A 13,231-nucleotide genomic window follows, 5' to 3' on the forward strand; every position below is an offset into this window, starting at 1 on the left:
AAACTCAACCCCTTCATATTGACTATCAAATCTAAGCGGAATTAGATTGTTTTTAGCCTCTTGAAAGGAGTTAATTAAATTTGTCCTGCCGCTTAACTTTTTTCCCTTAACCCCCTCGCCAAACGACACATAGCGGTTAGTTGCACATACACACCTTAATGTTTTGCAAGTCGCCTGAGAGTTTTCCAAAGGAAATCCCCATGTTTGTATTCCGAGGGTACTAAAGTGCAAATCTTAGAGACATTGGGACATATAAATGCTGTTAAAAACATTTGAGGGTGTATAATTGCAAAGCATGAGAAACTGTAAACCATTTGAAGTACCATTAAGCCAAACCTTTTTTGTTGGACAAATTTTCAAAACCAACCTATTTGGAAATTTAATCCCAGAAAACAACCCCTTTCAAACTTAATTGCAAAAGCCGACCTGGTTTCAGCCTTGGCGCTAAAACCAGGTCGGTTTTTATGAAAAAACTTCGGAAACTTTACGGGAGTTGAACTCCCGTGAAACTTCACGGGAGTTGAACTCCCGTGAAGTTTCGCAGTTCAAAAAAAAATTTGAACTACCAAACTTCACGGGAGTTCAACTCCCGTGAAGTTTCGGATAAATTTTTTTAAAAATCGACCTGGTTTCAGCTCCAGAGCTGAAACCAGATCGGTTTTTGAATTTTTTTTTAAAAGCGGTCTTTTTTTGAAAATAAATAGTGAAAAGGGGTGGTTTTGAAAATTTGTCCTTTTTTGTTTGAAGAGACATCCTACCGCTCGAAGCGTACCCATTTGAGCTTTCTCTTCCTGATCGCTTCAGCCAATTTCTCCATGAGAACAACAAAGTATGCCCTAATTTCTTCAAAGATCAAATCTTTATCAAAACGTAGACCTTCTCAGGCTTCAATCCCTAGTTCCCCGCTGCGGGGTCCAATCTCTACTCCGTCACCAAGCCCTAATCTGCGCATCTTCGCTCGGTCCTTGACAAGTTCTCGGCTTTGGGTTCTCTCCGACGAACTGAAAGAAATTGTTGGGTTGATCAGAAGAAATGAAGGCGGGATGGAATCCTACCTGAGTGCGAAAAGCCCGAAGCTTTCGCATTCGGCAGTTACAGAGATTCTTCGGTCCTTGAACAGTAGCAATGCTTCAGCACTGAGGTTCTTCAATTGGGTGCTGAGTTCTTCTCCAGGGTTTAAGCCTAATCCAGAAAGTTACAACCTTGTTATTGATAATCTTGGGAGATTACAAGACTTCGGTACTATGATCCTTTTGCTGAAACAGTTGTCTTTGCAAAAGCATTGCGTAACCGAGAAAGCCTTTGCTTTTCTCACATTCTTCAGTGGTTCTAGTCTTGAGGAGCCGGTGAGGAGAGTCACTGAAGTTTTGAATGAAGTCGGAGGGTCTTGTCGTGGCTCCGGGATTTTTTCGTTGATTAAGGTTCTGTGCAGATTGAATTCGTTTGATCTTGCAGTGTTTGTAATGGAGGAAACTGGGAGAAGAACCTCCTACTATAATGTGCTTATTGCCGCGAAATGCCGAAATGGTGATTTTCATGACGCGCGCAATGTGCTCGATGAAATGAGGAGGTTCGGTTGCGACCCGAATATGAACTCGTATAACTACTTGCTTGGGAGCTTGTTTAAGCACAAGAGGGTTGTTGAAGCTTGTGACTTGATGGAGGCAATGGAGGGCATGGGTTACTGTCCGAATTCGCTGACTTTTGAAATTGTTGCTATTCATGCGTGTAGGACTAATAAGATGGATTTTGGTATGGAGTTTCTGAATAGAATGTTGTCTGAAGGGATTAGGCCGAGGTTAACGATGCATGCAGCATTTGTTAAGGGTTATTTCTCCGCAGGGAGAGTTGATGATGCTTATAAGTATGTAAATGAGATGAGTGCTAAGGATAAATGCTCTGCAAATGTGAATTATAGCTTGCTTGCAAGGCTTTTATTGGCATCGGGAAGAGTAGTAGAAGCTGGTGGTATTCTTCACGGGATGATGGAGAAAGGTCTTAAACCAAACTTTCCTGTTTATGTGAAGGTAATGAAGGATTTGCACAAGATGTCGAGAGGTGATTTGTCATCACAGTTGAAATATATGTTTTCGAAATTTATTCCAAGTAAAGAGGCCAGGTGATGTTTCTGTTCATCCGTCTATTGATCAGGATTTTGAACTGGTGTTTCTGTTCATCTGTCTATCTATCAGCATTTTGAACTGCTCACATTTTACTGAAGGATTAAAGGCTATTGATTTAGAGTTGGAAGAGGGAGACCACCTCATCAGAAGCTGCAAAAAAAATGATGTGTTCGCTCAAGAAAAGGTAGCTTGTGTACATATCTATTTACTTATTATTGTCTGACCTCTAAATCTGTTGCGACAAGAAATTTGTTTATGTCAGTGGTTTTATTCTCAGAATAACTCCTCATGTTCATTCAGCAGTCTCCGGCAAAACTCGAGCCCGCGTGAACTTTTGATGAGATTTTAGTTGAAGTAAATATACACAAAATTTTAACTGGTTTAACCAAGTGCAGCAGCGCTAGCATGTCTTTTTCAGCACGAGTAAATCTGCTTTTTAGCTGACTCTAGCTTCTTTGAAATGAATGGAGCAAAAGATGGGAAACACCAATATTGGAGATAATTTATGAATTTTTTACGTGTATCTTGAGCTTTAGATTAAATATTAAGCTTTACAATCGAGAGCTGAAATCTTAACTCAGTTTTGTTAGGTTGAACCGTTGTAGTACCCTTCTTTGTCCTTTGTGTTTGTGCAGCTTCCTCCGTTTTCTTTTGAATGGAGGTAAAGGCAAGTGCTGGGGATTTTTTTTTTTTCTTCCTCTTTGTGTAACTTTCTGCCCCATCTCTGAACTTAGTAGACCTGAGCAAGATTTCACTATGTGAGCAAACTGCCTTGGTGATTGATGAGGTCTGCAAACCTCTAAATAACAAAAAAACAACCAATTGCACACATAAGACCAGCTTTCATGCTAGAGAAAAAGTAATCTCACTGAATCTGATACTACTTAGCAGAAGCATATGGAGTCAAACAGACTTCATACTTCCTTAGAACTAGGCTAGTAACAAAGTGACTCCGCGCATTATAGATTCCTTTACAAGCAGTTTAGTGGAAGTGGGACAGGTCCCATGCCTGTATATCCCTCTCCTGTCCGTATGCACAAGGCACCACTAGGTTTACTGGAGGTTTGCTTGTCAACCTACTATTTCTATGTTGGAACTGCACCTTAAGTGGAGCGTCGAACATCTCGATGTATTACTTCACAGTATAAACTTGGGTGCTTCAGTACCAGCATATGAGCTGATCATGTACATTTATTTACAAAAGTTGACCATATAAGTTTAATTGATTGTTGATCTGCATATAATTTAAATTTTATAGTTACCATCTAATGTCTTTCTAAAATATTTTTTGGTGCTTACATCTATATTGCAGAATTGAACTCTGTATAATCAGTATTTAGCATTTGTCAGGAAAGTCATGATTTCACGTTTGTTGGGAAACCAAAGCTATAATCAAGGGAGTGCAAAACTTGATTATCCAAGTCATTTGATAGGAGTGCTTTTCTTATTACATATTTCATTGGTAAGTGAGCATTTCTTTGAAGCCCGGAACCTATGAGTTTAAGCTTAGCGTTTACCTGACATGACATTAGAGTACTAGGCTTCAAGAGGTCTTAGGTTCAAGTATCATCACTGGAAATATAACATTATTTACCTGCCTTCATTTTTTATTTTTCCAAAATATCTTGATGTGGTTCATAGGCCCACATGAAGGGAAGTGCTAGATTGCAAATGGTGCGCGAGTACAAAAGAAATGAGTGAATGGGAAATCATTATATGTTTCATTTAAATCGTTACTAAATCTTTTTCTTTTTAAAGATATAGAAATCATAAATGAAAGCGGAAGCTGGTTGAAACTCAAAGTTGGGACAAATGGAAACTGAGTTATAAGCCTTTGCATATACATGCCTAAGCAGACTGAACCTGAACTGAAGCTTGCACACAAATTATCATGCTCAATAGAACCTTATGCACAATCCTGATCGCACACATGCGCACGCAAGCACGGACACACAAAAGGAAGAAAGAAAAGCCAAGAATTGGAGGCTCACTTGGGAATTTGCTGGCAACACATTAGATCGCACACCTAAGCGTCAAAAGCCACCTTTTTTCGTTATTCTGAGGTGTAAAAAATCAGAAGCCATTTCCTTGGAAATGTTGATAAAAATACAGTCTCCTTTTTTGATATCATATGATTCAATATGGTCTGCACAAAACCCAAAAGATTTTATGAGCTGCTTATGGGCTTTCTCATCTTGATTTGTTTTTTACCTTTTTTTTTATTTTTTCTTTTCTTTTTGGTAAGCCAGGATGGGGCGTTCTCAGCCAAATACACACACATACAAGCACATGTTTTTTCACTTTTCTTATAATGATAATTAAAATTTATTGAGCTGCAAAGACAGCAGATTATTTATGGCAAATATTTTATGTTGGAGCATTTGTTTCTCGATACAATTCCCAGTGTGAGAAATGTAACTATATGCTAGAAAGTTGTAATATGTCAGTTTTTGTTAATATGATATCAACACAAGTATAAATTCTCTATTACTTATTATTTACTGCGTTGTGATTCTAACCTATGTCTTTATTTCACCTGCAGCTTGTTGACACAATATATTCTCTACTACTTTAGAACAGTATGCTATATGCTAGGATGCTTTGATGAAGATAAAGGACTCGAGGTTCATATCACCAATGATCCATAAGCAAGCATTCTTTATGTTGCACTTGCTGGTCTTTTGTTTCAGTGTCTGCAAGTGAAGAGCGGCAGAAAAATGCTGCTGCTCATTTTTTTTTTTTTAACATTCAGCAATGAGGATGAACTGTGATATGGCAGAACACCGGGAATCACATATAGGATTAAATAGGATCTCAATTTTGGCATGAAGGTCAGAGAATTGAGAAAGGAGGAGGGCGAAGGTGCAATCTACGAACTCACTCTCCTGCAGCAGGCAGAAAGAGAACTGGTATTGATTATTCCTAGAACTTTGCCCTTCAAATCAAATCTATTGTTACACACATACAATTATTTGTTTGGCAGAATAATTGCTAGTTTCTAGCTAATTCCTTTAGCAAAACAGGGCCTTCTTACTCAGAACTTCATAGAAACAAAACTACAGAACGTTCTTTGTTTACTGCATTAATTCAGCAGTTACTAGTTCTCCAGTGCGCGCGATACGTCTACAACATAGTAAACTTGTGCGTAAAAAATGGTTTTAACACCTAAATAGTCAATAATAATATGAATAGATATTTAGAAAATTGTTGCCAAAAGTGACATGAAGTGTCTTACTGTTAGAAAAATGCGCGGGAATAAGGAGTTATCAAGTAGTGGATGGTAGTTACGGTGTTTTATGATTTTTCTAATTGTGTCATTATAATTAGTTTCAATGTACATTAAATTCCTGAGAACATATGTTGAAATTTTGAAATCTTAACGCAGATAAGGGTAGAACGTAAAGTGTAGCTTTTCTTTAATAATAGTAATAGATAACTGGAGCTTGAAATCCTTAAGAAGATAATATAATTCTAAGTTTGAAGGCACGACGGAAGGTGAAGGTTAGGTTCAAAATGAACTGTGATGCATATGCTTATAGAAATTAGAAAGATCATAGAGGGGTGAAGGCAAGCGATCAATATTTGGTTTGGGCTGAAAATGAAAGGGGTGCGTGCCTACGTTTATAGAATACATGTGTATGATGCCACTAATCCCAAAATCTTTCAAACTTTTGGCAAGTGAGAGCAACCTTAGAGAATCTCTGGAGGCAAAAGTAGGCCGAGAAAGAGAAAACTTCCTATTTGGCGTTAGTGGTGAGGCCGCCATCTATTAGGCTTCATTTCTATAACAATAGCCAAAATCAGATTTCTGATAGTTTGCCTAACTTTCTTTGTCCTTTGTTAGGATATTCATTCTAGGAAGTCAGAGTGATTATAATGATTTTACAGGTATGAGTTGTTTGCTCTCATTTTTGTTGCACATTAGCTAAGTTTTCATGTCATAAAAGAGCTACCAGTTTCATATCTTTGGGTAGAATTTAAAACGGGCTATACTTGAACCTCTTTCTCAGTTGTTCACAATTTTCTCACCACTTTATTTCCTTTCCATTGTAACAGGCTTGTATGCGTGCTTTTACGCAGTTTCGTACACGTGGAAAAGGAAATCTGTAGAGGGCCCTATGCAGAATGTCATATAGGGAGAGTTGAAGATGACGCTTGGATTATTGTTGTAGTCGCGATCAATGTGATCGCCTATTTATTAGCGTAGCCATACTTTGCGCACGGAAACACAATAACTGGTTGCAGTGATACACATTAGTGATATGTACATCAAGATTTGTGACATATTAGATGTTACTCGAATTCTATTGTGGCATTGATTTGACAGTTCCCTCGACTAACATTTTGGTTGCAATCAATCCTACTCCTGGTCTATGACATAGAGGACCATGGAACTTTAAGGCATCATCACGTGGATATGACACTTTCCTTATCTCATCACAGCCACAAGAATTTTTCTCATATTTTTCATTAAGTTGTGGCTAATGTTGTCTTTGGCCAGCTTCATTTTTTGACACTTGTCATCAAGATAGTGGTTGAGCATTCACTGTTTTGGTTACCCAACCAAGATTTGACAGTTTCCTCCCTTTTGGCCCACTTTAGATGTGGCTCTTGCTCCCACAAAAAATCCTGGTGTTCAAAGATCTAGCAAATTTCATGATCAAATCTATGACACAAATAGTTTGCGCTTTGATATAGCCTTTATGTTTCTATTATGGCTCTTTATTTGAACTAGAACAAATAGAAATTTCATTTATAATGATCATTTTCTTATATTTTTGATTCATTGGTTTTAGATATATATTTTTGAGTACTTTCATGGTGTGTTTGGATACTAATTCTTGAGTTTTCCTTGCATCATCGATATAGTGGATTTTGTTTTTCTTATTCTATAATTATTCGTTTCCTGAGTTTTGAGTGTTGGGGGTGTTTAGATGATATTGCAATATTCGAGTTTGAGGGTATATAGGGTGTTGGTGTTTTTAATTTTAACAATGATTTTTAAGCTATATATATGTTGATAGGGAATCTTATCCATCAATTTTTCTATTTCTCGAATTTACTTAGAAAGTTTTCGCTACCATATGATACACATCAATCCAAATATCTCAAAGATAGTATTGAATGTATAATATTGCTTTCAAAGCAAAATTAACGGATAAAAATTTGATGACAAGAGCTTCTATCCACTTAAACTTGGTTCCCTTTTTTTATTCTAATCAGACACTTAAGCTTATTTTAGCTTTACTCTATTTTTCTTCTTAATTATTGTTAAGCTTGATAATGAGAAATGTGATATGGAGCTTCAATTTGGCTACAGATACAGATATTTTGTATTCGTTTACCAATCTCAGATACATATATAGATACAGATACAGATATTTCGGTAAAGAAAAACTCATATCAATATCCGATAAAATTGGATATTGATATGAATTTGTGTGCACATATATATGCAAACATACATGTGGATATAAAATATATTTGAGTAAACTAAATAGATTATAAAAAAATATTAGATCTCTTGATCATACAAATTAACTTTAAATCTTTCAATCTAAGGATTAAAATCATTGCGAAAGTATATATTTGGATATTAGGGACATGAATATAGACATTTCATTTCATATCCATATGAATATAGGTTTTTCGTATATGTAATTATAATTTATCGAGTATAGATATTTAGTAATCATATATGTATTCTAATATATCTTGAGATTTTTTTTTCCCCACCCCAAGTCAAGTAGTCATGAACCCACATTCGGATTTATAAAGGAAAACTAAAGTTAATAAATCAATAGCAAAACAAAAAATATTTAAATTGAAGTTATAAAAACATGCGGCCACCCTTTTTTCTCGAGCACGTTAATGGTCCCTAACTCGGACTTATATTTATGCGATATTTTCACCCTCGATTTTAGGACACGTGACAAACAGATAGGAGTAGTGCGGGGATTTAAGGGCGACCGCTGACGTGTCATAAAGCACATGGTAAAAAAAAACTAAAAAAAGGTTCGCATATTCGCTTCACAGACGCAATCCAAGACTACTGGCCGAAATTATATATATATATATATATATATATATTAACTACATATTTTCCACTCATTACACTGTTTTAGCATTTGACGACATGTAAAGTTGGATATTGCACATCAAATTTTGTTTACTTAGCACACATGCATTCCAACACCAATTGTAATGTTTTTTTTTTGTTTTGATAAGTTAAAAAATAGTAATAAACATTACAATTTTTTTGATTGTGCTGATTTATGTATAGTTTACATATGTATTATCTTTTGCATTGATGTTATAGAAGTTTATGCTAATGTTTTGATCGTATGCATTTATATTGTGTTGATGATTTAAATTGGCTGCGAGACACAAATTCCTCTTTCTCCTTATATAGTTTTCATAGTGAGTCATTATCCAGATGTCTTGCTCAAAGCAAACACCAATTTATTTCTATATTTTTACCTAGTTACTCTTTGAACGATAAATAGGGATTCGGATCCTCTACATAATCAGATCCATTGATTATCTAGTTGATAGTTGTGATTTTTTCTTTTAGTGCAAATTAGGCATGAGTGCAATACACGGGGATATGGTAAGTGTTAGATTTAGATTGTATCATAATCGCCTACTAAATAATCAACGATTGAGATTAAAAATAGTGGTCTCTCCACTACTTTTTTGTAGTGGAGAGGATCCAAATCCGATAAATAGATAGCCACGTCTTAATTTTGATGGAGATTTCTGCTGCAAATCATCTCCTTCTGGCATTGATTTGATAAAATTTCCAATCTAAGATTGTATTCTCCGTCCTATCTCATGGTACTCAAAGCTAATTAATAATTCTGGATAAGGAATCTGAGAAATTTAATGGTCAAAAGAAACATTAGCAGATTCCACGAGCGTGACTTTGAGAAGGAGTTTAAATGTAATAAATAAAATTTAAGGCGTCCTTACTTGCAAAACACCTCACGGATAAAGTAGATATTGTCACTCCTAATTCTCTAAACCTACAACTTAACAGTGATTACTAAAACAGCGCTGTTTACTTAATTCCCGGTTTGTGCTCTTAATCACCCGATTAAATCAGAAGCTGGAATTAAAAGCCGGGTGGTTACAGACAGCATCGACATCCACGTGTCCGTTTTCGACGTGGATTTTCAGCCACAGGCACTCAAGTAGTCAAGTGGGCCCCCGAGTTATCGTGGGCCCCACTTTTTATGACGTGGCAACCATCGTTCTTCTTCTCCCCTGTTCTCTCTCTCCTCTCGTTTGCTCTCTTCGTCGTTCTCTCCCTCTTAAAAAAAAATAATTCTTTTTTAATGAATTTGATTGCGTAGTTAATAAAGCGAGAAGTTTCTTACAATGGGTATTCAGGTACCGAATCTTTGATTAATCTTCTTTGTTTTCTCAATTTGAAATCGTTGATTTTAGTGAAGTGTAATGGGTTTCATTCAGTGTTTTTTTTATTTTTTATTTTTTTCAAATTTGGTGTCTTTTCTTGTAGCAGGTACAGACGCCAAGTAATACCCAACTTGTAATTTGAAATTTTCGTGAAATTTGATTTCTTTTTTTTTCCAGGGGAATTCGTTTATTATGATTAGTGCGTACGTGAATTCTTTTGAGGGAGTTCGGTCATATTGTTCGAAATTTCTTGCGTTATAGTCTTTTGTTAATTAGAGTATTTTTAATATTTCCCCCCTTTTTTCGTGAAATTTAAAAATGTATTTTAAATATTTTTTTCCCCCTTCTTTTTATACCGTAAGGATTTGATCATAAATTTTTCATAACAAGATGAAATTTTTCGTGTTGTCGTAAATCCAGATCACCTTAAAGATCGAAATTTATCGCTGAAATTGAAATTTTGAAGTGATGGCTATCCCTGATATTGCCTAACACAATGTATATATCATGCTAGTATTTCTTTCAGTTTGATTCTTGACATGAACAAGAAGAAGAAACCAATATCATGCAGTGATTTGATTTCTCTTTTTAGGAGCACAGCAAGAGTTCGGGTCGAACTCTGATGCATTTGGGCATCCAGGCTTCACCGATGAGCGGGTTTCGAACAAAGGAGCATGGTTCATTGAGAGAAGACCTTGCTCCCAAGGTTTCCACCATGACACAATTCTAAAACAACCCGAAATTTATTTGATAGGGTGAAACTTAATTATCTAGTCCATTTGTTTTGGCCTCTCATCAGGTTAGGAAGCCTTACACAATTACGAAGCAGAGGGAGAGGTGGACCGAGGAAGAGCATGGGAGGTTCCTAGAAGCTCTGCAGTTGTATGGTCGAGCATGGCGACGCATAGAAGGTACTACATTGGGGAACTATATGTACGTCCATAATTCATATCATCTAGCGTTGGTTACGATAGACCCTTTGCAGTATCACCCAGTTGCGGATAAACTCCCTGAGCGCGCTTTCACCCTCAGAGGAGAAAACTTTTTGGGGCTCTATCCGCAATTGGGAGATAGTAAGAGCATCTTCATTTAACCTTTACTAAATGAGGTGACGGCTCATATCCAGTATTTACCCCCCGCTGTGCGCAGACGCATGTGTACGCAATAGGTCTGGTCCTATAATGACCTGAAATTTTTTCTTGCAGAGCACATAGGCACGAAGACTGCGGTCCAAATCAGAAGCCATGCTCAAAAGTTCTTCTCCAAGGTCCTTTACCCTCCCGTTACTAACTATTTCAGTAACAATTTTTGTGCTCATGGGTGATCTTACTAGATTTTAAATAAGTAAAAGCATTCATGAATAACCTGAAATCTAATGAGCAGGTGGTTAGAGAGTCAGCTTCTAATGATACTGGTCACATTAAGGCAATTGAGATCCCTCCTCCTCGGCCTAAAAGGAAGCCAACGCACCCGTATCCTCGTAAAATGGGTAATTTTCCGACCAGTGAAGGCCTAACCGTAGGCAGCAGGTTGGGGATATCCTCGTCATCGAGCCCGTCTCCCTCTGAACACGAGAATGGCTCGCCGACATCTGTTCTATCTGCATTCGGATCAGATACTATGAGTTCATTTCTCTCGAACCTCCCAAGCAACTGCACGTCATCGCTGGGTACTTCTGCTGGTGGATCAAATGAACAAGATGCATCAACTGAGGTAGAGAAAAGAACTCTGATATTCTTTAGGATAGTGTAAAGATCAATCGATTCCTAATAAAATTTATTTTGTTTCGTCTATTCAGCATAAGGAAGCTTCATCAGAGGATGCACGGGTGCCTTGTCTCAAGCTTTTCGGAAGGACCGTGGTGCTGAACTCTAAGTCGTCGCCTAACGCGAACATTAACAGAAGACGAGGTAAAGGCGGCCCTTTGGATATAGAACCCCAAGCTCTACCTCTTCACAGAGGAGCATCAAATGGAGATGTTCTTCTTCCTCCGGATAAAAGCCAAAGCCCGTGGTCTTCGTATGGCGACGCGACGAATCCTATAGAACCGAGGATCACTCTCCCTTGGTGGGGGGCTTGGTATGGAAACTCACCGCTCTCGTTTCTTCATGAGAAAAATCCAAGTTCAGTGCAGTTCGTAGGCCAACCTTGCGATCGAGCAATGCAGAAGGAATGCTCGTGGAGTCATTCAAACACGGCGAGCTTGAAGTTTGCAGGGAATGGAGATGATGGTGATAAAAGAGGGTTTGCGCCCTACAAGAGATGCGTTATGGAGAGAAGAGGAGAGAGTACCCAGGGGATGAGTGATGATGGAGAGGATCAATCAATAGGACTGTGCTTATAGTTTGCAGAATTAGCCCATCTATTTACATAATTTGTGAAGAATGAGGCTGTTCACCATTCTTTTTACGACCGCAAGTGGTCTTTTACATGTTTTACAGTCGTAAGGTATCGATTTATTCGACGCGAACAGAAACATTTTTTTTTCACCATTAATGTTTCGTTTTAACTGTAGATTTTGCTGCTGATGTTGTATTGTATCTAAGGTTGAACAGGAGGGATATTGCAATATTGTACTTAAAACAAAATAAAATTGTTTTTTTTTCCTTTGTTTTACATTCACTATTTTAAGATGTCCAACACAATCAAAGAAGAAAGATGCAATTTGTACGCTGATGTAGTGCTTAAACCTATATTAATGTATGTCTAACATTATAGTATGAAGATAAAAAATACTACAATCAAATGTTAATTACAACCTAACTTATGGGGCAGGCAAAAATTAAATGATATCCACATTTTTGTCTTTTCTAATAAAACATTGAAAAAAAATGACTACAATTTTTGTCTTTTATAATGAAAGCAAATAAGGGCCTGTTCGTTTGTTTTCTAAAAACCAAGAAATGGAAATGAAAATGGTGAAAATCTCAAAACTCACCATTTCCTCCATTTCCATCCCTAAAACTCACCCACAACATCCAATAAAATATTATTTCCATCCAACAACTCATCCACATCATCTAATAAAATATGATTTTCATCTAACCACTCATCCATCACATCTAATAAAATATTATTTTCATCCAAACATCACTCAACTCATCTCTTCTCATCATTTCAAATCACTCACATCATCCAATAAAATATTATAACAATTCACCTCATCTCATTAACATTTCATTTCTTCATTTTCATCCCAAAAAGTTATGAAAACACTTTTCTTAATCTTTCTTCACATCACCCAATAATACAATGACAACTCATCTCATCTCATTTCATTTCTTATTTTTAAGAATGAACCGAACAAAAGAAAACAAGAAACTACAGGAAATAGGTTTCTTATAATTCATTTCCTTATTTTTTCGCCAATGTAAATTGTTTGTCATCATCAAAAAGGGGGAGATTGTTGGCCTTCTTGTTTTAGTGATGTTTAACAAACAATTTACTTCTAATGTTGTTTGTCTAGTGTTTGTGTTTTCGTATTTATTCTAGGCAAACAACGTGTTGGAGGATGGATGGAATAGAGCTTCAACGATCACATCCAAAGGAGGTTGGCGGAATGTCGGTGAAGCCTTGCAAATTCAAAATTAAAGATCAAGTTCAAGCTTCATCCGCATGTGTACTGTAGGCTGTCTAAAAATCACAATAGATAGCTGATCCCCATCAAAACACCGATGATGGAAGTTACA

At 36.8% G+C, this 13,231-nt stretch overlaps 2 protein-coding genes across 8 annotated transcripts; both read left to right on the forward strand.

Moving 5' to 3' along the window:
* LOC109825815 (pentatricopeptide repeat-containing protein At1g09900-like) lies at positions 742-6,449 on the forward strand. 7 transcript variants are annotated; one of them, XM_020392721.1, is made up of 6 exons: positions 742-2,119; positions 2,222-2,307; positions 3,436-3,585; positions 4,666-5,032; positions 5,968-6,011; positions 6,180-6,449. In XM_020392721.1, exons 1-2 carry the CDS (start codon positions 816-818, stop codon positions 2,235-2,237), a joined length of 1,320 nt encoding a protein of 439 aa, XP_020248310.1. In that variant the 5' UTR covers positions 742-815; the 3' UTR covers positions 2,238-2,307; positions 3,436-3,585; positions 4,666-5,032; positions 5,968-6,011; positions 6,180-6,449. The 7 variants fall into 7 exon arrangements, with proteins under 7 accessions (XP_020248310.1, XP_020248311.1, XP_020248308.1 ...); XM_020392722.1 differs by having other exon boundaries at positions 3,474-3,585; XM_020392719.1 differs by lacking the exon at positions 3,436-3,585 and adding an exon at positions 5,803-5,876.
* Positions 9,434-11,909, forward strand: LOC109825776 (protein REVEILLE 7-like). The gene is made up of 6 exons (XM_020392668.1): positions 9,434-9,515; positions 10,135-10,248; positions 10,342-10,453; positions 10,748-10,809; positions 10,926-11,255; positions 11,341-11,909. The coding sequence occupies exons 1-6, from the start codon at positions 9,504-9,506 to the stop codon at positions 11,884-11,886; spliced, it is 1,176 nt and encodes a 391-aa protein (XP_020248257.1). The 5' UTR covers positions 9,434-9,503; the 3' UTR covers positions 11,887-11,909.

This window comes from Asparagus officinalis, chromosome 10, assembly GCF_001876935.1.
Source record: "Asparagus officinalis chromosome 10, Aspof.V1, whole genome shotgun sequence".
NCBI lineage: Eukaryota > Viridiplantae > Streptophyta > Magnoliopsida > Asparagales > Asparagaceae > Asparagus > Asparagus officinalis.

Excerpts from the sequence above, each read along its gene's own strand:
- LOC109825815 (XM_020392721.1), top strand. The coding sequence starts at position 816 with ATGAGAACAACAAAGTATGCCCTAATTTCTTCAAAGATCAAATCTTTA.
- LOC109825776 (XM_020392668.1), top strand. Across the intron at positions 10,249-10,341 it reads GAGAAGACCTTGCTCCCAAG|GTTAGGAAGCCTTACACAAT; the intron begins GTTTCCACCATG and ends GCCTCTCATCAG. Across the intron at positions 11,256-11,340 it reads AACAAGATGCATCAACTGAG|CATAAGGAAGCTTCATCAGA; the intron begins GTAGAGAAAAGA and ends TCGTCTATTCAG.